We start from the raw sequence: 25,743 nt of genomic DNA, 5'->3' as shown, positions 1-25,743 counted from the left end.
CTAGAATTCTGTTGAGAATTTTTGCATCTATATTCATGAGAGATGTTGGTCTGTAATTTGTTCTGTGGCGTTGTCATGGATTGAATTATGTCTCCCCAAAGATTCGTTTATTCTCAGTCTGGCTGGGCCATGATTCCCAGTACTGTGTGGTTGGCCTCCATTTTCTGATTGTAATTTTATGTTAAAGAGGATTAGGGTGGGATTGTAACACCCTTACTAAGGGCACATCCCTGATCCAATGTAAAGGGAGTTTCCCTGGGATGTGGCCTGCACCACCTTTTATCTTACAAAAGGAAAGGGAAGCAAGCAGAGAGTGGGGGCAGAGAGGACCCCATACCACCAAGAAAGCAGCACTGGGAGCAGAGCGTGTCCTTTGGACGTGGGGTCCTTGCATGGAGAAGCTCCTAATCCAAGGGAAGACTGACGACAAGGACCTTCCTCCAGACCCAACAGAGAGAGAAAGCTGGAGCTAATGCCCTGAATTTGGACTTGTAGCCTACTGAACTGTGAGAGTATAAATTTCTCTTTCTTAAAGCCATCCACTTGTGGTTTCTCTGTTATAGCAGCACTAGATAACTAAGACAGGTGTCTTTGCCTGGTTTTGGTATCAGAGTTATGCTGGCTTCATATAATGAATTTGGAAGTATCCCTTCCTTTTCTATGTTCTGAAATAGTTTGAGCAGTACTAATGTAAGCTCTTCTCTGAATGTTTGGTAGAATTCTCCAGTGAAGGCATCTGGGCCAGGGCTTTTTTTTTGTTGTTGGGAGTTTTTTTAATTGCCTTTTCAATCTCTTGTTATGGGTCTGTTCAGATTTTCAACATCAATTTGTGATAGTTTGGGTAGGTAGTGTGTTTCTAGAAATTTGCCCATTTCCTCTAGATTTTCAAATTTGTTGGAGTATAGTATAGTTTTTTATAATACTCTCTTATGATCCTTTTTATTTCAGTTGGGTCTGTTGTAATGTCCCCCATTTTATTTTTTATTTCAGTTATTTGCGTTCTCTCCTGTTTTTCTTTTGTCAGTTTGGCTAGTGGTTTGTTGATTTTGTTGATCCTTTCAAAGAACCAACTTTTGGTTTTTTGATTCTATTGTTTTTCTATTCTCTATTTCATTTATTTCTGCTCTGATCTTTATTATTTCCTTTCTTCTGGTGGCTGTGGGCTTCTTTTGCTGTTCTCTTTCTATTTGTTTGAGTTGTGTAGCTAATGTATTGATTTTGTTTCTTCTCTTTTGATGTGTGCATCTATTGCTATAAATTGACCTCTGAGCACTGCCTTTGCTGTGTCCCAAAGGTTTTGGTATGATGTGTTTTCATTCTCATTTGATTCTAGGAATTTTTTGATTCCATCTATTACCCAGTGGTTTTTAAGCAGGGTGTTATTTAGTTTCCATGTAATTGATTTTTTTTTTTGCTCTTCCTGTTATTAATTTCTACTTTGATGGCCTTGTGATCAGAGAAGATACTTTGTATTATCTCGATGTTTTGGATTTTGTTGAGGGTTGCTTTGTGGCCTAAGATGTGGTCTATTCTGGAGAATGTTCCATGTGCATTGGAAAAGAATGTGTACTTTGCAGGGGTTGGATGGAGTGTTCTATATATGTCTATGAGTTCAAGTTGGCTGACTGTGGCCTTTAGATTTTCCATATCTTTGTTGAGTTTCTTTCTAGATGTTCTGTCCTTTACCAAGAGTGGCGTGTTGAAGTCTCCTACTATTGTAGTAGAACTGTCAGTTTCTCTTTTCAGTGCTGTTAAAGTTTGTTTTATGTATTTTGGAGCCCTGTCATTGGGTGCATAGATATTTATTATGGTTATGTCTTCATGATGGATTATCCCTTTAATCATGATATAGTGTCGTTCTTTGTCTTTTATGGTGGATTTTGTTTTAAAGTCTATTATCTGAGATTATCTGAGATTAGTATTGCCACTCCTGCCCTTTTTTTTTCTTGTACTTTAGATGGTTTACAGAAAAATAGTTTATTATAACAGTTAGTACACATGTTGTTTTATAACAATGGTTAACAACCTCACAGCATGTCAACACTCTCCCTTCTCAACCATGGGTTCCCTAGTACCAGCTTTCCTGTCCCCTCCTGCCTTCTAGTCTTTGTCCCTGGACTGTTGTGCCCCATTAGTCTCATTTTGTTTTATGGGGCTGTCCATCTTTGGTTGAACGGTGAACCTCGGGAGTGACTTCATTACTGAGCTAAAAGGGTGTCCAGCGGCCATACTCTCAGGGTTTCTCCAGTCTCTGTCAGGCCAGTAAGTATGGTCTTTTTTTGTGTTAGAATTTTGTTCTACATTTTTCTCCAGCTCTGTATGGGACCCTCTGTTGTGATCTCGGTCAGCACTCCTGCTCTTTTTTGATGGCTGTTTGTTTGATATATTTTTTCCATCCTTTTATTTTTAATAAATTTATGTCTTTGTTTCTAAGGTACGTCTCTTGTAGACAACAGATTGATGGATTTTCTCCATTAGAAAGTTTTCTATCTATACTGTTTATTCCTTCTCTTATTGTTTTGACATTTTTGTCATTTGCAGATTAACCTCTCTGGTTCCCTGTTGTAAATCTTTTGGTTTTGGATAGTCCTTGAGAGTTTTCCTAGATTGGTATTTGGCTGGTGTGATCATGTGTCCTTGATTCAGGCTGTCAGCTGTTATTTGTTCTCAAACTGAAGGACTCCCTTTATTAATTCTTGTAAGTTTGGTTTGGTTTTTACATATTCCCTTAATTTCTGTTTATCTGAAAATATCCTAATTTCACCATCATATTTGAACAAGAGTTTTGTAGGCTATATTATTCTTGGTTGGCAGTTTTCTTCTTTCAAGGTTTTATATATGTCTTTCCATTGCCTTCTTGCCTGCATGGTTTCTGCCAAATAAATCAGAGCTTAGTCTTATTGTTTCCCCTCTGTACGTGACTTTTCGTTTTTCCCGAGCTGATCTCACAATTCTTTGTCTTTGGTTTTAGCGAGTGATAACGATCTGCCTTGGTGATTTTCTTTTGGGGTCTATCCTATATGGGGTTCTTTGAGTTTTTGGATGGTCAGCTTTTCATCTTTCATGATATTAGGGAAATTTTCTGTCAGTAGTTCTTCAGTGATCCTCTCTGTGTTTTCCATTTTCTCCCTGTTCTGGAACTCTGATCACTCGAAAATTTTTGCTTTTGATTGTATCCCACATAATTCTCAGGGTTTCTTCATTCTTTTTTCTGATTTTTCCTCAAACAAAATTGTATCTGTGTTTGTCTTTAATTTCACTGATCCTGTCTTCAATTGTTTCAAACCTGCTCTTCAGTCTTTCTATGACACTGTCCATTTCTGAAATCTTGTTAACTTTTGGATTTCTAATTGTTGTTTTTGTATGATTTCTAGTTGTGAATTTGTTTTGGCATTTTATTCCTGTATTATTTTCCTGAATTCTTCCATTTTTTTTGGTCTGTATTTTCCATGAATTTGTCTATTTTTTCATTTTTGTCTGCTTTTTGCTTCAACTCTTGGATAGCTCTGAATATTAGAGATTTGAATTCCCTATCAGGTAGTTCTAGTGCCTTTTCTTCTACTGGGAAGTCATCTGGTGTTTTATTTTGGACGCCTACTGGAACCATCCTGTCCTTTTTTTTATGTTTTGATATTGTCTGCTGTCTTTGAGACATTCAGTAGTTATTTTATTCATTTATTGATTGTAGATTTGTTTCCTCCTGCTTTTTAATTTGGTTATGTCCGAGCAGGTGGGCTTTATGTTCTTTGTTGTTTGCTCGTCTGTGGACACGATATTTTTCACCTCCTTGTCCAATGGGCAGGGCCAGTCACTCAACTATGGTGCAGCAGAGGAGGTCCAGCTGAAAGGGAAGGGCTAGGATGGATTGTTTGTGGCACATACTTGGGCGAACAAGGTAAGCCGGGGGTCAGTGCAAGGCAGGTTCTGGTAGGCCGTGCCTGTGCTGCTCGGGAGTGCAATGTTCAGCACATAGTGCAGATAGGCAGGAGGAAGGGGGAGGGGGATGTTATGATGTGTGGAACTAGGCTGGGTATGGGAAAGAGGAGAAACAGGAGCCCCCCCAAAAAAAAAAAAAAATGCTGAGGGAGTGGAGAGACAAGAAACCGAGAAATGAGAAAAAAAAAAAAAATTCTCTCAGTGATCCCACCAGCGTGGCTGCGCAGACTGGGAAAGCGGCTCCCAAGCCGTGCAGTACAGCCTGGCTAGAAGGGGTGGAGATGATACACAGCGGCAGGTATTCAGGGGACAGGAAAAGAAGGTAAGTAAAAAGACGAGAAACCAAGAAATGAAAAAAAAAATTAAAAGGAAAAAAAGAGAAAACAAACAAAAGAAAAAAAGCCCCCAGGGATACCACCAGCGTGGTGCCGCAGACCGGGAAAGCAGTTCCCCAGCCGAGCGGCACTTCACAGCCTGTCAAGAAGAAGCAAAGATGGCACACAGAGTCAGGTGTTCGAGAGAAATGAGGGGGAGGAGGTGAGAGGCAAAGAAACCAAGAGGCTGAAAACAAGCAAGACAAGCAACAAAGAAATGGCAGTGAAGAAGCCAGCTGGTGTGGGCGGGGTGAATCCTCGAGGCATGGATCTGGCGCCTCCCGTGCTATGGTCGAGGCCTGCTGGGAAGCCTCGGATTGGCCAGCCGGGAAGCTGTGTGGGAGACAGGGAGGGGGTGGGGGGTGGGAAAGTGGGTCTCGCTGGTTACTGGGTGCTCTGTCTCCTGCTGGGAGCTCCGTGAATCTGCTTTCCCATACTCCCTGTCGACCAATCTCCAACAAGAGTCCAAGATGGTGGATCCATGCTGTGTTAGCTGATAGGGGACCTCTGCTCGTAACTCTCCTTGCTCTCTGTTCTCTGTCAGTTTCTTATTCCATTTGGTACTTGGCTGAGTTCTTTATCTCTTCATTTGACCCTTAGGGTTCCAGGATTGACGTTTGTCTCTGTTTACTTAGTTTTTCGGGTCTTTGCTGTGGAGGGACAGCGTGGTGCTTCTGTCCATAGCGCCATGACGGCTCGGCCCATGAGAGATTTTGTTGATGTCAGCCTAGGAATTCCACAGGACACACTGGAAAAGTTTGGGTTGGGAAGGAATGGAGCTATATGAAATACAGCTTTGACTGTGGATAGATGTCTGAGGTCCATATCCCTTGAAGCAAAGTTTTGTGCCTGTGGCAGAGAGCTCGCAGGAGTGTGAGGGAAGCAGGAGGAGCTATCAAGGATGTATCTCAGTTGAAACAAGTTCCAACCTGATCCATGGGGAGCTCTGGAGCATGAATTGTACCACGGTTACTCCTACCTTCAGGCAAGAAAGCCGGCCTGTTGTATAGCCCTGTCCACCAGTCATGGCTGCCCTAGATAGGTAGATGGGTGGGTGTAACCTCCTGGGCAAGGGAACTCCCATTAAGCTGAGGGCAATTCCCTGAGAAGGGTGCACTTAGGTGCTTACGCACACTTAGCAGCCAACACTAAGGGCAGCTGGAGGATCAGTACACCTGCCCTGTAAAGGGAGTTTAGGTGGGGCACCAGGAGCATCCACTACATTGGATCGCTTGGGAAGCATGGACCCCTAGAGGTCATGAAGGTAAACGGGGACATAAGGCAGATGGGACTGGTACTGACGGTCTCTTGGTTGGATTTCTCCACCCTGCCCTGTGCCCCAGGAGCCTGCCCCTGTGGTCTACGTTGCCTGGTTTGCCCTCTGGCTTCTGCTTGGATTTAGATACTGGAATGAGCTGGCAAGAGACTGTAGGGTGAGAGGTTTGGTTATTCAAAATCCCTGTTTCCTCCAGACCACAGTTGCTGGGCTCTCCTTGAGGCCAGAGCTGTTGTCCAGCAGGGCCTTTCCTACTGCTGAAGCTCTTGTTGGTTCCCCAACAGCCCTTCACCATCCCTGATGGTCCCCTTATCCCTGCCCACACCTTTGTAAGCAGTCCCTTCCTCTAACCCTCTTTAATGATGCCTGAGTGTCCCGTCAGTTAGGAGAAAGTTGGTAATCAGTTCTGGTCTCTGAGGTCAGTCTTCTCAAACTCTACCTGCAAACCAACCACTCGGGCATCCTGTGATGCGGCAGGTCTGGGGTGGGGCTTGAGAGTCTCCATTTCTAACAAGCTCCCAGGAGATGCCTGTGCTGCTGGTCTGGGGACCACACTCTGAGTAGTGAGGTCTTAGGTGCTTCCTTGTAGCAAACTGAATGGCTTCCTCTGGTTGGGGTGAGAAAGAGGGAGGGAGGAGGTGGGACAACGGGCGTACCAGGAGCTCTGTAGACTTCTGAAACCTTGCTGCACAAGGTAACCTGGCTGAGAGGCTCAGATACAGCAAGTATTAAAATATGATTTTCAAAATTAGTATCCTTTTCTATTTTTTAAATCAGGGCAGTATAAGTCTGAAACAAAATATATTCAGCAACTGTTTTTTGAAATATTTTAAGTATCTCGGACGCTTTGTGTTAATGGAACCCCCCTTCAATTTTCATGAGCATTAAACATTTACCAGTCTTAAAGCGTGCATAATTGCTGACAATTTAGGGTTACGGTGTTTTTATTTATTCTCTTTCTACATGCATTTTTAGACTCTATAACAGTAATTCAGATGATGCCAAATCAATAAAAACTTAAAAAGTGATGTGTTGGGTTTATTTTGCAGCCCATGCAAAAAAAAAAAAATACATCTCTGTATTAATAAGTTTGTAATAAATTTATTAATACATTTGTATTATCTATTTACAAGATTTGTATAAATTCAATATTCTTGGGTTATTAGAGAATAATGTGTGATTAACAAACCCCAATGTTGAAACAGAGGTTATTTTATATAGTTAAAAGAAAAAGTTATCTTGAAATAGATTAGAAAAGTATCTAATTTATAAATATATACAGTCTCTGGCTTTTGTTCTGTTGGTTTTTCTTTGGCTACATGCAGATTTCATTGTTCTAGATTTCATCTGATGCATAGGTTTTCCAGTTGGTACCTTCACACGCTTGTTTTACCCAGGTATGGGGACGAAGGACTCTGATTATGCTGTACTGACTTTATAGCTTTATTTTTCCAAAGCTTGCACCAAGAAAAGGTGGCAGGTAGAACACATGTTGCAGGAATCTTTTTGTTATGGGTTGAATTGTGTCCCCCGAAGTATGTGCTGTACATCCTAACCTCCATGCCTGCGGTTATAATCCCATCTGGGAATGGGCTGTCTTTGTTATGTTAATGAGACAGGATTAGTGTAGGGTGTATCTTGAGCCAAACTCTTTTGAGATATAAGAGAGATTAAATGCAAGCTAGCAAGCAGAGACAGGTGAAGAGGGATGCCAAGCCACATGAAGATAACCCGGGAGCAGAAGCTCAAAGAGACAAGGACCTTCCTCCAGAGCAGACAGAAAGCCTTTCTCTAGAGATGGCACCCTGATTTTGGACATCTAGCCTCCTAAACTGTAAGAAAATAAACTTGTCTGTTAAAGCCTCCCACTTATGGTATTTCTGTTACAGCAGCACTAGATAACTAAGACACTTAGGTTAAGCACCATCAACAATTTTTCAACTGCAAAAAAAGATCAGGATTTCTCCCATGCCACATAGAAACACTTAAGTCTCCTGTGGTGTCTTGAAATAGATGTATTGTATTCATCACTTTTTACCACTGTAAACTATTTCTAAGAAGATGACTCAGAGAACTCTAACGTGTTTAGTTTCTATGCCAACACGTAGGAGGCCCACTGGAGATGGCATTTTGGCAGCTTCAAATGCTGACTCTGGTGCACGAACCTGTGCCCGACGTCCTTGTAAGACAAACCACAGGGGTTACTCATCTGCTGTGCTTCTGTGTCTTCCATTTGCCTCAAAGCTCAGGATTTGTTATCAAAAACCCATGGTTCTCGCCTGAGTGTGCATCAGAATCACCTGGAGGGCTTGTTAAAACACAGATAGCTGGGTTCTACCCCTAGGGTTTCTGCTTTACGGATCTGGGGTGGAACTCCAGATCTTGCATCGCCAACAAGTTCTCAGGTGATGTTGATGCTGCTGGTCCAGGGAACGCACTTTGAGAATCATTTTCCTAATAACACTTGCTGGGCCACCGTAAGATGATCTAGATGCTATCCATTGGGTTGTCCAATAGTCAGAATGGACCCTGTTTCCACAGAGCTCACAATTTCCAAACTAGAGCAAAGAATGGAACAGCACAGATCATCAAGCAGGAACCCAGACTTGATATCCAAGACTTTGGCTCCCTTAAAACATTTTTTTCTCCCATTCATTCCCTCTTACTGGAGTTCAGAGAAATGGCTAATCCTGAGAGGAAACCAAGGACTGAGTTTTGTTAGTCCTGGCGAAAATATCAAGACATCCCTAGGCACAGGCTGGTCGAGGACAACTAGGCCACTGCTTCCAAAAGGAAATGGTGCTTACTGGTACAAAGCTAACCTTGTTTGTAAAAAGCGATGGGCTGTCCCATAGACTCGAGGGAACAGAGATGGATGTGTATCTCTTCACGTTCCTCACCTTCCCCCAACAAAATGTCCTTCTCACATTCTCTCCAATCCCTGAGGGCAGTCTCAAACAAGAACGAGAAAGAAACCTCAAAGCTTCCAGACTGTGTCTTGGTTCCTGGCTCATTTACTCTCAGCAATGTCACAATATTAAAAAGAAACAACCCATCATTCCTCCATAACCCACTCTACACGATAAGATATCTTGTGTCCTCAATAACGCTGCTCCCAAACGTTCTGTTTATCACTCTTATTTTAAAAACTTCAGGGCGTGGAGTAGCTAATTTTTTTTTTTTATAAAAGGAAAAGACAATAGGATGACAAAGCAAAAGGTGATTTTTGACCTCACGTTGGAATTAGGGCCCAAGTATGGGCCTGGGATTAGTGCAATAAATCCCAGGACAGAATGGCTGTGGAGACACTGGCGTGTGTGATGGTGCCACCACAGCCTTCCTGCCCTGCCAGGTGCCTCCAGAGACACTTCTCAGCCTGTAAAACAAAGACTCGAGGAGGAAAAAATGTGCTCCGCTCCACTTGTCTCATGCTGCAGTGAACTGTCAGAGTTTATCAGTGTGATATGTCCCAGGCTATTTACTTTTCCTCCCAAGTGGCTTTGGAAGAGCGCACTCCAAAGCTCGTTAGACCTTCTCCATCTCAATCTGCTGGTGGTAATGCCGAGCCTGCGGCGGGCCGATGTTGAGTTTGTACACGGAGCTCTTGTGCTGGCACCTGTGGTAACCCCACACTGCCCCCATGACTGCCAGGAGCAGCAGCAGGCACAGGACAGTGACAATAGTGGCGATCACAGGGCCTCTGCTGAACGTGGGACACTCGTCCCCCACACACGGTGCAAAGGTTGGACGAAGCTTCTCACTTGCACCTGGGCCAGGGCCTTCCTGTCCCAAGAAGTCCTCAGACAGCAGGTACGGGAAGCTATCCTGGGCCTCAGAAGCAGTGGTTTCTATTGGTGGCTGGGTGGCCGCCATGACAGTTGTGGGGATGTGGTCAGGCATCTGCTGGACAGCAGTTGTTAGTGTGTCCAGAGTAGAGTTGGGGAGTTCATAGGGTAGGATGGCCATGGGAGACGTCTCTGTGACAAATCTCCAAGGTATAGTTGACTGGTACCTGGTCACATTACCATCCCCCTTGCTGGACCCCTCAGTCTCAGACACTTTCACCGGTCTGAGAGTTAATACCTCCACATCTAGCATTTGAGATGGAAGAACTGAATTATGGGTCACAGTCATGTCTTCACTTGGTGTGAAGGTGGTACTTTTGGACTTCTTAACTTCCACAAGAATGGACTGGTCAGGAGTAGCTAGAATGCGTTCATCCAGTCCCTCTGGCCCATCCCCCTTGTCTCTATCTTCCTCCTCTATCTTTCTCCAAGCCCCATCAGTCACAGGGTAGCCATCCAACCAGGACTCATCACTGCTGCTCAGCATCGGATCCCCTGCCTTGTCGTTCCTGCCCACAAATGACCCTGAGGGGCCCTCAGTGCTGCTATAGATCATCTTGGTTTCGGGTTCACCTGGGTCCAGTTTCACACCACTGTGGTTGTCTCCAGCAGGAAACTGCTTTTTGGTATCATCATCCATTTCTTCTTCTAACTTAGGCTTGTGGACAGTCTGAGCAGGTAACCATAACAAGTATTTCTGGTTTAGCCGGGATCCCGGCAAGTCCGTGGGGACAGTGCTCCCAGCACCGGGCAAGCCCGTGATTGGAACAAAGACTTTATCTTGGGTTTTGTTTTCTCCCCCTACAGAAACGGAGACCAGGCGGTCCTGCTTTGGAGCCTCCTCAGAGGCCTCTCCCTGATCCCTGTCCACCTCTGCCTCTGTCCGGGAATCTTCCATGAGTTCTCTGAAGGACACAGATCTGTCGTCGGGGAAATTATCTTCATAGTCAATATGTGCCTCCGCCTCATCTGGAAGGAGAGAAGGAAAACCACTTTAGGTCCACAGTCTGAGAGTCAGTATAGAACACAAGAAAGTGGAATGAAAACCATAAGGACTAGAAATAAACTGTGATCATTCACAGATGGTACAACTGTGTGTCAGAGATTCACCCAAAGAATCTACATATAAACCATTACAATTAATACGTGAGTTTATCAACGACAATGGGTCTAAAGTCAATGTTAAACATCAACTGTACTTCTATAGTAGCCCTGGTGGTGCAGTGTTTAAGAGCTCTGCTGCTAACCAAAAGGTCAGCAGTTCGAATCCACCAGCTGCAACTTGGAAACCCTATAGGGCAGTTCTACTCTGTCCTATAGGGTCGCTATGAGTCACAATTGACTCAGCGGCAACAGGTACTTCTATATACTAGCAATAAAAGGAAAATAAAAATTTAAAAAGATACCATTTATAATAGTATATAAAAAAAAACCCAACATCTAGGAATAAATCTAACAAAAGATGCACAAGATTTCTATATGGAAAGGTACAAAATATTGCTGTGCAGTATTAAAGAACAGAATCGACTTGACGGCAATGGGTTTGGTTTTTTGGTTTTAAGTAAATGGAAAGGACCTCTGGTGGTGCAGTGGTTAAGTGCTTGCTGCTAACCAAAAGGGCGATGGTTTCACTCCACTAGTTGCTCTGTGGGAGAAAGATGTGGCAGTCTGCTTCTGTAAAGATTTACAACCTTGGAAACCCTATGGGGCAGTTCTACTCTGTCCTATAGGGTCGCTATGAGTCGGAATCAACTCGATGGCAATGGGTCTAAGTAAATGGAGGGACATACAATGTTCACGTAATAGAAAACTCAAAACTGCCAAGTTGTCAATTAATGGCGAGACTTCGTCTCACGCACTTTGGACGTGTTATCAAGAGGGACCAGTCCCTGGAGAAGGACATTATGCTTGGTAAGGTTGATGGTCAGCAAAAAAGAAGACCCTTGATGAGATGGATTGACACAGTGGCTACAACAATGGGCTCAAACATAGCAATGACCGTGAGGATGGCACAGGACCAGGCAGTGTTTCATTCTGTTGTACAGGGGGTTGCTATGAGTTGGAACCAACTCGACAGCACCTAACAACAACAAATTCCAGACATTGACACGCTGCTGATGCTAAAATTTATCAAGTTCAAAGGCCCAAGAATAGACAAGGCAATCCTGAAGAAGAAAAAAGCTGGAGGAGGTACACTGCAAGATTTCAAGACTTACCATAAAACCGCAGTGCTTTTTGAGACTGTGGTATTGGCACAAGGATAGGTAACTGAACTATATTAAAATCAAGAACTTCTGTTCATCAAAAGCCAACATGAACAGAGTTAAAACGTAAACCACAGAGTTGGAGAAAATATTGCCAACACGGATAACCTCCAAAGGGCTTCTGTTTAGAATTTATAAAGAACTCTTACAAATTCATTAATAGGTAAACCATAGGAAAGTTGGCAAGATACTTGAATCAGAACATCACCAAAAAAGATACCTAAATAGTCACTAAACAATATCTAAAGATGCTCAATTTCATTAGTAACACAGAGATGCTAGGTACAGCCATAACAAGATACCCTTACATAACACCAGATGGCTAAATTTAACAGACTAACAATAAGTGTTGGCAAGGATGTGCAGCACTGTTGGTGGGAGTGTGAGCTGGAACAACGACTATGGAAAACTGTTTGGGTACTGTCTATTAAAACTGAACATGTGCACACTCAATGACACAGCAATTCCACTCCTAACTATATACGCAACAGCAATGTCTGCATGTGGGCACCAAAAGACACGTACAAGAATGTTCATAATAGTCAAAAAGTAGAAACAATTCAAATGCACAATTAAATGCGCAGTTGATATATAAATTGTAGCATATTCACACAATAAAAGTATGTACATCAGTGAAGATGAACCATGGATTCCCACAACATGGATGAATCTCACAGCTATGATGTTGAGCAAAAGAAGCCAGTCACAAAAGAGCTAAAGAAACTTAAAGCCAAACTGTGTGATTCCATTTACATAAAGTTCAAAAACAGGCAAAACTTAATACATGATGTTAGAAGCCAGGATGATGGCTATGTTTGGGAAGGAGAGAAGGTCATGAGTGGGTCTGGTTATAAGCAGGGCTTCTGAGGAGCTAGCAGTGTTCTATTTCTTGACCTGTGTCATGTCTAAGTTTCTGTCTTTACTTTTTGGTAATTCACTGGGCTATACCCTTATAAGGAGCCCTGGTGGCGCAGGGGTCAAGAGCTATGGCTGCTAACCGAAAGGTTGGCAGTTCAAATCCACCAGCTGCTCCTTGGAAACCCTATGGGGCAGTTCGACTTTGTACTATAGGGTTGCTATGAGTTGGCACTGACTTGATGACAATGGGTTTTTATACCCTTATAATTTGTATATATGTTATAAATATGTAAAAACGTATTTTTAAAAAAACACTGAAACAAATGGTAGTGGAATGAATTTGAAAATGAATTGTGGTGATGGCTGTACAACATGGCGAGTGTAATCAATATCACTGAAATGTACTTGTAAAAATTGTTGAACTGGCAAATGTTATATTTTTACCACAATAAAAACAAAAAAAAAACACTGAAATTGAAAAAAAAAAAAAAAAGGCCCCGTATGATTGGCTTTTCAGTCCCTCTTAGCTCAGTTCAATAGTTCTCATGGAAGAAAGAGAAATGGGATTACCCACAAGACTGTAAAGCCCTCAGCTCACACCATTCCCTTTGCTTATAATGGGATTCCTTCTTGCTTTAACTAGCCAACTTTCATTCACCCTTTAAGCTTCAGCCCAGACGTCACCCTCTCCTCTGGAAACACTCCCTGCTCTGCCCAGGCTCCGGGAGGGCGCAGCATCCCATCCCAGCCTCTCATAACACACTTAGGGTTATCTGCTTACAGGACATCTCTGTTCCTGATGTTGGGTTGTACCTACATGTCTAGGTCCTTCCCAAGTCTGAAAACTTCCAGAAGACAAGAACTTTATCTGAAAAAAACCAAACCCACTGCCGTCGAGTCAATTCCAACTCATAGCAACCCTGTTAAGACAGAGCAGAACTGCCCCAGAGGGTTTCCAAGGAGCGGCTGGTGGATTCGAACGGCCAACCTTTTGGTTAGTAGCCGAGCTCTTAACCACTGCACCACCAGGGCCCCTACATGTCTGAGACCTCTCTAAATCTACCCTGAGAGTACTGTACTGGCAGAAAACAGGTGCTTAGGTGATACACAGTTGTCTCCTGTCACCATAATGCTGTCTAACAAACAAATGCAAAATGTCAGTGGCACACACATCTTGACCTTGCTCACTCACACGTCTTGGGGTTGGCAGGCTACTGGCTGATCTAGGGTGGCCTTGGCTAGGACAACTGGGTGACTCAGCTCTGCCCTACACACCTCTCATTCTTAGCAGGCTAGTATGCTATCACAGTGATGACCAAGGTGCAAGAGAGTAAATGGAAACATCTAAGGCCTTTTGAGGCCTGGGCTCGGAACTGGCACATTGCTACCTCTGTCACATTCTATTGGCCAAACACGCCACAAGGTCAGCCCACATTCAAGGGCTGGAGCAGGTCTGCACACCCGCTATGGGGGCCCACTGTAAAGTCACATGGCAAGAGCTGGCTGGGAAAAGTGAGGGGGAGCAGGAGACATTAGTATAATCAATACATCACATCCTGTTTGTGGAATCAGTTCACTGAATGACAAACATCAGAATCCATAAGCCTGTTTATGACCAGTTGCTGCTGAGTTGATTCTGACTCATGGCGACCCCATGTGTGTCAGAACAGCACTGTGCTCCATAGGGTTTTTAATAGCTGATTTTTCAGAAGCCTTTCTTCCATGGCATGTCTGGGTGGCCTTGAACCTCCAACCTTTTGGTTAGCAGTTGAGCACATTAACTGTTTGCACCACCCAGGGACTGAAGCAATCTGAAAAAGAAAAGGGAAGGAAAGAGAAAGATATCCTGCTAAGTTGATTCTTCTCTCAAAGGTGAGAAAGGTGAATAACCCAGCAGGAAGAAGGCGCTCCTCGTGCTGTTTCTGAGGACCATCAGCAGATAGAGGGAGGCCTCTGGGGGCCGCAAGTCCTTCTACAGGTATGCAAGGTGAGAACAAGGGCTGCCAAAGATAGTTATGGCATTAGAGGATGGAGTGAGGGAGCGCACAGAAATGACCGAGGAGCACGGGCAGCAGAAAGGGGCTGAGTGCCATCTACAGCCTCCTCCAGGCCAAAGCTGGTTCTGTCCCCTCAGATCCTTTGAGCTGGGACTGCTCGGTTTAGCTGCCTAATCTCAGAGCATGCGCTGCGGGAAGTGGACCAGGCACTAGGGTGGTAAAACAGGGCACCCCAACCCCAACAGTCTTGCCTGAGCCTACGATGTCCTCTCATTCTGTGTCTTAACTCTGGTGGATGATGCTGGTGTTTTACATTTCATTTCTGCTGAAGAACCTTTGAGCAAACACCTGCCTTCCTCTCTCTAGAGCTGGCACCCTGAATTCAGACTTCTAGCCTCCTAAACTGTGAGAAAATAAATTTCTGTTTGTGAAAGCCTCCCACTTGTGGTATTTCTGTTACAGCAGCACTAGATAACTAAGACAGGGACCCTGGCCTGGTTTGCTCTTTGTAAGACTTCTGAGTCACGAGACCATCTGTGAAGTATTCTGTATCAGCCGCATGAAAGGGAAGACAGGCCCCCCAGCCAGGAGGCCAGGATCTAAGGATGGCTAGATGAGATGGTAACCACACTGGTCAGGAAGGCTCAAGGAGCCTGTATCCTCAGAAAAGAGCAGCCTTCTGGACCTTCCCCTCTCTCGATGGTCTTTGAAAGCAAAGTCCTACTAGAAGGCACACTTAATACTTAAAACAGAAAGGTTCCCCTCCTATCTTTGCAACTTAAAAAAAGACAAACACAAAGAGCTCCTAACATCCATTAATGATGATAGCTTAAATCCATGATTTTCAGATTTTATCATTCCTTCTGGAGCCCCGATGGCACAGTGGTTAAGAGCTCAGCTGCTAACCAAAAGGTCAGCAGTTTGAATCCACCAGCCACTCCTTGGAAACCCTATGGCACAGTTCTACTCTGTCCTAGAGGGTTGCTATGAGTTGGAATCGACTTGATGGCAATGGGTTTTACGGGGTTAAAGAGCTTCAGGACCAAAGTCTAGATGGAATGTTGAAGTGCCATATGGTGCATTCATGGGCTTGAAATCTGGATTAGTGGGCCTCTAGCTTAAAAAAAAAAATTATTATGGTGAAAATACAACAAAATATTTGCCAATTCAACAATTTCTACATGTATAATCCAGTGACACTGATGACATTCTTCATGTTGTACAACCATTGTCACTATCCTTTTCCACCACCATTAATGTCAACTCAATGCATCTGGCTTATTTCTAAAGAACCTTAGAGAACAAGACTCCCTGTCTTGCTTATTTAATGACCTGCAGAGTTAGAAACAAATTTTAAAAAAGCTTTCCTGATCTATTCCTAAAGTTAACCCCGTTCCCTTTACTGGTGTCCTCAGCAAAAAATGGGAAACTGGATGAAGAGCAAACACCTCTGGTAAATGAGCTGCAGGTGTGTTTTATGCTTAGAAAAAGATAGCCCAGTAATTATTTCAGGGGACCTCTCTACCCCACAATGTCCTATTCACAAATTCTCAGACAAAAACCACATGAGATGGCTGGGCCATTCTTATGAGCTTCACAGAATTCAAATACAGTCTCCCAGGCCTCAGTCAAGCTGCCTCCCTGCACACTGACTGCTTTGCCACATTGCCTCTTTCTACGCTGCATTACCATTCCAAGTATTACATTCACCCACTCCTTCATTCAATAACCCTCCACTGAGCACCGACTATGTGTCATCCAGCACTGCGCCAGGTCCTGGGATTACTGGTGAACAGGACAAACAGTCCCTGCCCTCATGGACATCTGGAACAGAATCATAGAATCTTGAGAACCATCATACTGAATTTCAAAGATTTTGTGTGCACAGATTCTCAACCACTTTGGACTGGGCTCAGCTGGATAGTTGTTCTGCTCCGGGCTGGGCTCACTCAGATGAATATGGTCACCTGTCAAGTCAACTGAGGCTGGCTGGCCTGGGATGACCTCAGTTGGGGCAGTTCACCTCTCCTCCATGTGGCCTCTCATCCTTATATGCTTCCACTGCATTCTTTAGGCCAAAGCAAGTGACAAAGCCAACCCAGATTTGAGGAGCGGAGAAATGGACTCCCACCTCTTGATGGCAAGAGCTGCAAAGTCACATTACAAAGGGATTATACATGTGGGCCCAACGTGATCACAAGGATCCTTAAAAGGGAGAAATGGGAGGCTTATAGTGAGAGGAGGAGATGTGATGACAGAAGCAGATCTGACAGAGAGAAAGAGAGACAGAGTGACAGAGAGAGAAACTGATTTGAAGATGCTATGCTGCTGGCCTTGAAGATGGAGGAAGCGGCCACAAACCAAGGAATACAGGCAGCCTTTAGGAATGATTAAAAGGTAAGGAAATGGATTCTCTCTCCCCCGAGAGCCTCCAGAAAAAATATAGCCCTGCAACACCTTGATTTTAGGACTTGTGATCTCCAGAACTGTAAAACAATAAATCTGGGTTGTTTTAAGCCACTCAATGTGTGGTAATTTATTACAGCAGCAATGGGAAACATCCTTATGCATGTTGCTTCCCTGAATTAGCCAATCACTTATGCTGAAAATGATACTATGGAAAGAGAAAGCGAGGCAACCCATCGTTCGGTTCCCTTTCAGGCCTTCCTTGCTCGTCAGTCACCTGGAGGCAGAGAGTGGAGGCCGAACGTCCATGTAGCAAGTGCAACAAAAACCGTGAGCTAGTTCTGTGCAGTGTTGTCACTGCCGCCGTGGGAAGGAAATACACGTGCACACACAAGCTGTAAACATTAAATTGCTACTAAAAACACCATGTGAAATCGAGAGAGATGGCGGAAGAAAGGAAAAAGCAATCTGTTTTAGTATCTTTAATGGCGCCTTTTCCTGCTTTTTTGAACAAAAGGCCCCACATTTTCATTTCACACTAAAAAACCAAACCCGTTGCTGTCAAGTTGATTCTGACTCACAGGACAGAGTAGAATGGCCCCATAGGGTTCCCAAGGAGCAGCTGGTGGATTCAAACTGCCTACCTTTTAGTTAGCAGCCGAGCTCTTAACCACTGCGCCACCACGGCTCTTCATTTTGCACTAAGTCCTGCAAATGAAGTAGCCAGCCCTGCTGCACACTGTACTCAAACCTAAGATCGCAAGGGTTTCCAACCAAAACCTGCTCCAGCCTTTCATCATGAAGAACTCTGCTGAATGATGCGGCCTCAGCCATCTGCCTGGCTCCTCCATCGCCCCTCATCCTCTCTCTCCCCTTCTTTCTGAAGCAACACATCCGCCTTCCTCTGGCCTCTGGGGTTTTACTTCTACGCCAAGCACCTATAAAGGTATACTGCCTAAACAATGTAATTCACTTAGAGAAGTTTAATAACTTCATAAAATTTTAATAAAACAACTTAATTTTTATTAAATTAAAAAATGTAATAGGAGAATTTGACAGTCTCCGAGTTGAATGAATAACGTTTCAGTTACATGCAGCTCCTACAGTGCAGTGCATGGGATGCCCTAGGCGCTCCCTGAATATACTAGGTTAAACCTAAGCAAGGGGCTTCCCAGATAAGACTGGGTGAGTCTTGGGACCCCTGGATGAGGGCAAAAGGACACCTCTTCTTCACCCCCTCCCCAATGCTAGTAGCTTCAGCATCACAAAGCAGCAGGTGATTGCTCTCTGCTAAAAGTTATTCCAAACACAAAGAAACTTGACATTCCACATGTCTGACAGGGAATTTTGGCCCCAAGCCTGCCACATCCCCATTTATTATTTTTTAAAATTTTTGATTGAGGTAAATATCTATGTAACAAATTGTCTGCCAGTTCAACATTCTTTACATGTACAATTCAGTGACATAAGTTCTGTTTATCACGTTGGTCAGCCATTGCCATTATCCCTGGTTTGTTTTTAATTAAAAAAACGTATTCTGTGCTATCGCAGAAGAAATTATTTTTTCTCCAAAACAATATACACTTGTCAGTTATCCCTCAGAGGTTATGCTGTTGAGGATCAATACCCCTGCGTTCTCATCTGGAACACAGTCTCCTTTCATGACGAGGAAAGGCAGGAAGTGGTGACTCCACAAGGCCATTTTTCCTCAAGAAGCTTTCACCTACTTGAAATCACAGGCTATTACCTTATGCATGACCGGTGATATGAGGCCTCTTACCACACGTTATCTTACTGGGGATTGCTTCTTTGTTGCCTCATTGCAGCTCCAAGACACCCAAGTGTCAGGAGCCAGCAAAGGGTTCTGTTTTATTCCATGGGATTTTAATCATTTCTGGTTCTTGCTTGCATAACCCTGACATTACATTCATTACAGGTCATCAACTGTAGCTCATTGACGGTTGGGAGTAAACAAGCTGTTTGCCTTGAACTCAGTCAGTGCAATGAAAGGAACCAACACTGGCACATAGCTTTGCCAAAGGCAGTGCTTGTTCAAGCGAGAGCTGGCAGGAAGTCTGCACGAAGGTGAGCAGCAGGGTCAGAGTGCCCCTCACTGGTCTCACAGACCATCTTCATATAACCCTCAGCAGACGTCACGAGTGATGTGATTCATGGGTAAAAGAATTCTACCTAAATAACCAACAGCTCGGATTCTGAGTGCCTTCCAACTTGAGGGGCTCATCTTCCAGCACTGTATCAGACCATGTTCTGCGGCTATTCACAGAGTATTCACTGGCCAATTTTTTTAGAAGTAAATCACCAGGTCCTTCTTCCTAGTCTGTCTTAGCTTGGAAGCTCCACTGAAACCTGTCCACCATGGTGACCCTGCCAATATTTGAATGCTTCCAGCATCACAGCAACACATAAGCCACCACAGTATGAGAAACTGACAGATAAGTGGTTCAACCATTTCAGGAGGTAGCATATGATCAAGAATCAATGGTACTGACGGAAGAAGTCCAAGCTGCACTGAAGGCACTGGCAAAAGACAAGCCTCCAGGAACTGACGGAATACCAACAGAATGTTTCAACAAATGGATGGAGAGCTGGGAGCACTCACTTGCCTATGCCAAGAAATCTGGAAGACAGCTACCAGATCAACTGACTGGAAGAGATCCATATTTGCACCCATTCCAAAGAATGGTAAGCCAACAGAATGCATAAATTATCAAACAATATCATTAATATCACACTCAAGTGAAATTTTGCTTAAGATAATTCAAAAACAGTTGCAGCAGTACATCCACAGGGAACTGCCAGAAATTCAAGCCAGATTCAGAAGAGGATGTGGAACGAGGGATATCACTGCTGACATCAGATGGACTTTGGTTGAAAGCAGAGAATACCAGAAAGATGTTTACCTGTGTTTTATTGACTATGCAAAGGCATTTGACTGCGTGGATCATAATACATTATGGTTAACATTGCAAAGAATGGGAATTCCAGAACACTTAATTGTGCTGATGCAGAACCTGTACACAGGCCAAGAGGCAGTCGTTCAAACAGAACAAGGGGATACTGAGAGGTTTAAAATCAAGAAAGTTGTGCATCAGGGTGGTATCCTTTCACCACACTTGTTCAATCTGTATGCTGAGCAAATAATCTGAGAAGCTGGACTATGTGAAGAAGAATTTAGCATCAGGATTGGAGGAAGACTCATCAACAACCTGTGATATACACATGACACAACCTTGCTTGCTGAAAGCGAAGAAGACTTGAAGCACTTACTGATGAAGATCAAAGTCTACAGCCTTCAGTATGGATTACACCTCAACATAAAGAAAACAAAAATTCTCACAACTGGACCAATAAGCAACATCATGATAAATGGAGAAAATACTTCAAAGGTGTCAAAGATTTCATTTTCCTTGGATCCACAATCAATGCCCATGGAAGCAGCAGTCAAGACCTCAAATGACATACTGCATTGGGTAAGCCTGCTGCAAAAGATCTCTTTAAAATGTTCACTTTGAGGAATAAGGGGCACCTGACCCAAGCCATGATATTTTCAATTGCTTCATATGTGTGTGAAAGCCGGACAATGAATAAGGAAGACTGAAGAAAAATTGATGCCTTTAAATTATTTCGTTGGTGAAGAATACCGAATATACTATGGACTGCCAGAAGAACAAAGAAATCTGTCTTGGAAGAAGTACAGCCAGGATGCTCCTTAGAAACGAGGATGGCAAGACTTCATTTCATGTACTTTGGACATGTTATCAGGAGGAAGCAGTCCCTGGAGAAGGATGTCATGCTTGGTAGAGTACAGGGTGAGTGAAAAACAGAAAGACCCTCAACAAGATGGACTGACACAGTGGCTACAACAACGGGCTCAAACATAGCAATTATTTTGAGGATGGCGCAGGACCAGGTAGTGTTTTGTTCTATTGTACATAGGGTCGCTATGAGTCAGAACCAACTCAACAGCACCTAACAACAGCAAAAACCAACAGCTAAAGAGAAGTTGTGAGTGTGGAGATACCAAAATCCTCCAGCAATTTGGAGTGTCTGTTGTCTTGATATGTCCCTGTAACCTCTGCTCTGGTTTCTTCCCCGTCTCTTCTCTCCACACCCCATATGCCATTTCCATCAACTCCACTTTTGTGTGTTTCTCTGTTCTTCCTTGTCATGGACTGAGTTGTGTCCCGCAAAAATATCTGTCAGCTTGGCTGGGTCATGATTCCCAGTATTGTATTATTGTGTTATCTGATGTGATTTCCTTATGTGTTGTAAATTCTATCACTATGATGAGATTATATGTGATCTCCTTATTTGTTGTAAATTCTGTCACTGTGATGAGGTTATACTGATGAGGTTGACAAGATTAGTGTCTTAATGCAATCTCTTTTGAGATATAAAAGAGAGAAGCAAGCAGAGACACATGGGAACCTCATACCACCAAGAAAGCAGTGCTGCGAGCAGAGTGTGTCCTTTGGACCTGAGGTTCCTGCGCAGAGAAGCTCCCAGACCAAAAGAAGACTGATGACATGGACTTTCTTCCAGAGCCGACGGAGAAAGCGTTCCCCTGGAGCTGATGCCCTGAATTTGGACTTGTAGCCTACTGGACTGTAAGAGAATAAATTTCTCTTTGTAAAGCCATCCACTTGTGGTATTTCTGTTGGAGCAGCACTAGATGACTAAGACATTCCTCCTTCTGATTGCCCCTGCCCCTGCTCTGCTACCTCGTTCTTCTACCTCAGTACTTATATTCCGGACCACTAGAGTACGTATACGGAACACAAGCAAAAATCACCTTATCTCAGACTTTCTGGAGCCATGGAGGCTGGCTGAACCCCCAAAACTATTGCCCTGAGAAAAACTTTAAACCTTAAACCAAAAATATCCCTGAATTCTTCTTAAAACCAAACAATAGTTTAGTTTAACTAGTAAAAAATGTCTGCCTTGAGCATTATACTCTTTTAAGATCTATTTGGGATCAAACTGACAACAGTAACTCCAAAGATAAGACAGGAACCTTAGGGGACAGTGAGTTTATGTTAATGGGGGAGGAACAACTCAGAGAAGAAGGGTGAGAATGGTTACACAACTAGAAGAATGTAATCCATGTCACTGAACTGTACACGTAGAAACTGTTGAATTGGTATATGTTTGCTGTGTATATTCTCAGCAACAACTAACAACAAAATAAATAATTTAAAAAATCACCTTATCACAGGGTAGGTTACATGCCACACTTAAAAATCTCTAAGTGTTCCAGTTGAAACTGCAACACATGTCCCCCAGCATATCTATCAAAAGGAGAACACTATAGTAAACACTAGCAAAAACGTTTTACCGGCAACAATCACACATAGAAAAGGGCATAATATAATGCGACACATTTCAAAAACTAATTAGTAGAGGAAAAACAGATTCTGGAGCAGAGTAGAGAAGGGCAGCATGGCTCAGCTCCTAATCCCACCCTCACCCTTTAGAAACTGAAGTGGGGAGTCAACAAATCCTGGAGGGAAGCAAAGTGGATACAGAGAAACAGATCAATAACCATCAGAGCTAACTCTTCCAGATGGAATCCAAATGTCCAGGACTTCACATTGTGTAGGTGAAGTAAACCTTGATAGAGGATATTTAACAACATTTCTGAAGAGAAAGAAAAGCCCAGATATTTTAAAACAAACGAATAAAATTAAAACCACATTCCTCTTCAGCTGACTGTCCCATTCCAGCTACCATCTGGATGAAAGGAAGATGCATGTAAAAGGCAAAAAACCTAACTTAGAAGAAATAGTAATTTAAGGCATGGAAGGATGTCTTACAACTGCTTCATGCCACAGAACTTAATAAGTGAATGCAGTAACACAAAAACAAAAGCTCCAAGGTGAGATAATCAAACAACTGAACGCTGTGAGAAGGGTGGTTATACACTGCAGGAATCCAATCGAGGAACAATGTAATGTCATTACAGGACAAAAAAATAAATTAGAAACTGTACGGTACAGAATATTTTACAAAATTGGACAAAAAGCATGAAGATATATTTTCAAAAATAGCTACAAACCTCAAGCAGAGGAAATTCACAGAAATTCACACCTAGACACACCAAATTAAAACTACTAAAAACCAAAAACAGAGAAAATCTTAAAAGCAACCAAGGAAAGTAGACACATAACTTTCAAATGAGCAAGACTAAGACTGACAGCTGACTTTTCTAAAGAAACAATGAAAGCCAGAAGATGGTGTGACAGTATCTTCAAAGTGTTAGAGGAAAGAATTGTCAAGCTAGAATTTCTTACTCTGTGAAAATATCCTGGATGCAGATCAGAGATGCAGGAAGAAAACAAAAATGAAATGGGTAATTGTGGGGGCAAATCTAAGTGAATACTGACTGCATAAAACTGTAATTGCATACACGCACGCCTACACACAATATGTATTCAAAACACCTGACAACAGCATAGAAGCTGGAAAGAGGTAAGTGGAGTCCAAACGTTTGAAGGTGTTTAAATTGTCCAGGACCCAGTAAAAGCATTAGTTCACACTGGACTCTGATAAGTCCAGCTGTTGTCATTAGTTGCTGCTGAGTTGATTCTGACTCATGGCAATCTCCTCCATGTGCGCAAAACAGAACTGCGCCATCGGGTTTTCAAGACTGTGACCTTTCAGAAGCAGATCGGCAGGCCTGTCTTCCGAGGTGCCTCTGGGTGGGTCTGAACTGTCAAACTTTCAGTTAGTATTCTAGCACTTAACCATATGCGCCACCCAGGGAGCGGAAAAGTCAAGAGTACCTGTTATTTCTAGGATAGCTACTGAAAGAACAGTAAAACAATATAAGGTAATAAAGAGGATAAATGTAGTAATAAAATATGCCTAATCACTCTAAAAGAAGGCAGGAAAGCAGAGAAAAAGGAGTAAAGATCAACTGGGACAAAGAAACAACAAAAAGACATTTTAAATCCAAATCTATAAATAACTACACAGATCTTACAGATATTAGAAAAGACAATAACAAAATTCTATGATCAATTTATGCCATAAAATTTGAAAATTTTGATAAATGGACCAAATTCTAGAAAAACACAACTTACCAAAAGTGACACAAGAAGAAATAAAAAAAATCTATATACTCCATTAACTACTAAAGAAATTCAATCTGAAATTAAAATATCTCTACACACCAAAAACTCTAGGCATGGATGGTTTTGGCAATGAATTCCATCAAATATTTAGGAGGATAATTTCAATCTTCCATAAACTCTTCCAGAGAACAGAAAAAAGAAGACACACCTCACAACTTATTTTACATGGCTAATGTAACCTTGACACCAAAACCCGGCAAAAATATGATGAGAAAGTAGTATTTCAGATCAAGCTCATTAAACATAGATGTAAAAATCCTAAATAAAATATTGACAAACAGAATCCAGCAGTATATAAATATTGGTAAACTGAGTTAAGCAATATGTAAAAAGGACAATACATTACACAAAATTAGGTTTATCCCAGGAATTCATAACTGGTTTAATATTTGAAAAAAGAAGGTTCAGAAAAGCATTTGATAAAAGTCAACAGTTTGATAAAACCCTTGGAAATGAAGAATATAAGGAAACTTAATTCAATTTTTAAAATATACAAAAACTCATTTAAAAAGGAAAGAATTAATAAATTAGACTACATTAAAATTCTATTCATAAAAGACACCATGAAAAATGTAAGGCAGCAACTTACTGGGAAAAGATATTTGCAACTTATATAACCTTGAAACGTATGGTATCCGGAATAACATAAAGAACTCCTACAAATCAATATGAAATAGACACTCCAGTAGAAAAACAGGTAAGAGGAAGAATAGGCACTTCATAAATGAGATATTCAACTAGTCAATAAACATATGATAAAGTGCTTAACCTCATTAACAATCAGGAAAATTCAAAAGGACAAATATTGTATGAAACCACTACCATAAGAACTTCTGTATATAAACTTAGAAGAAAACATTCTTTGATGGTTATGAGGGTAGGGAGGGAGGGAGGGGGAACTCACTAGATAGTAGACAGGAATCATCTTAGGTGAAGGGAAGGACAACACACAATACAGGGGAAGTCAGCACAACTGGACTAAACCAAAAGCTAAGAAGTTTCCTGAACACAACCAAACACTTGGAGGTATAGACTAGCTGGGGCTGGGGTCTAGAGACAACAGTTTCTGCGGACACCTAGGTCAACTGGCATAACAAAGTTTATTAAGAAAATGTTCTGCAACCCACTTCGGTAAGCGGCATCTGGGGTCTTAAAAGCTTGCAAGCAGCCATCTAACATGCATCAATTGGTTCCAACCCACCTGGAGCAAAAGAGAATGAAGAACACTGAAGACACAAGGAAAATATTAGCCCAAGGGACAAAAGGGCCATATAAACCAGAGACTCCATCAGCCTGAGACCAGAAGTACTAGATGGTGCCCAGCTACCACCAATGACTGCCCTGACAGAGAACACAACAGAGTCCCTGACTGAGCAGGAAAAAAGTGTGCAGCAGAACTCAAACTCCCATAAAACGACCAGACTTCATGGTCTGAGACTAGAGGAACCCCCGAAGCCATGGCCCCTGGGTGCTCTGTTAACCCAGAACTAAAACTATTCCTGAAGTCCACTCTTCAGACAAAGATCAGAATGGACTATAAAACATAAAGTAATACTCATGCAGAGTGTGCTTCTTAGTTCAAACAGATACATGAGACCCAATGGGCGGCCCCTGTCCGGAGGCAGGATGAGAA

At 42.7% G+C, this 25,743-nt stretch overlaps 1 protein-coding gene across 1 annotated transcript in view; it reads right to left on the bottom strand.

The window, feature by feature from the left end:
* Positions 1-9,111: 9,111 nt before the first annotated feature.
* The window catches only part of SUSD5 (sushi domain containing 5), a 52,780-nt gene continuing 36,148 nt past the window's right edge, over positions 9,112-25,743 (bottom strand). Inside the window, exon 6 of the mRNA XM_023732206.1 lies at positions 9,112-10,400. Within this exon, the coding sequence (XP_023587974.1) occupies positions 9,112-10,400 (1,289 nt within the window). The remainder of the gene's footprint in view (positions 10,401-25,743) is intronic.

The sequence above is a fragment of the Trichechus manatus genome, unplaced genomic scaffold, assembly GCF_000243295.1.
Source record: "Trichechus manatus latirostris isolate Lorelei unplaced genomic scaffold, TriManLat1.0 scaffold00049, whole genome shotgun sequence".
In the NCBI taxonomy this organism is placed as follows: Eukaryota; Metazoa; Chordata; class Mammalia; order Sirenia; family Trichechidae; genus Trichechus; species Trichechus manatus.
The sequence above is the reverse complement of the archived record's forward strand: the minus strand, read 5'-3'. Positions and strand labels throughout refer to the sequence as shown.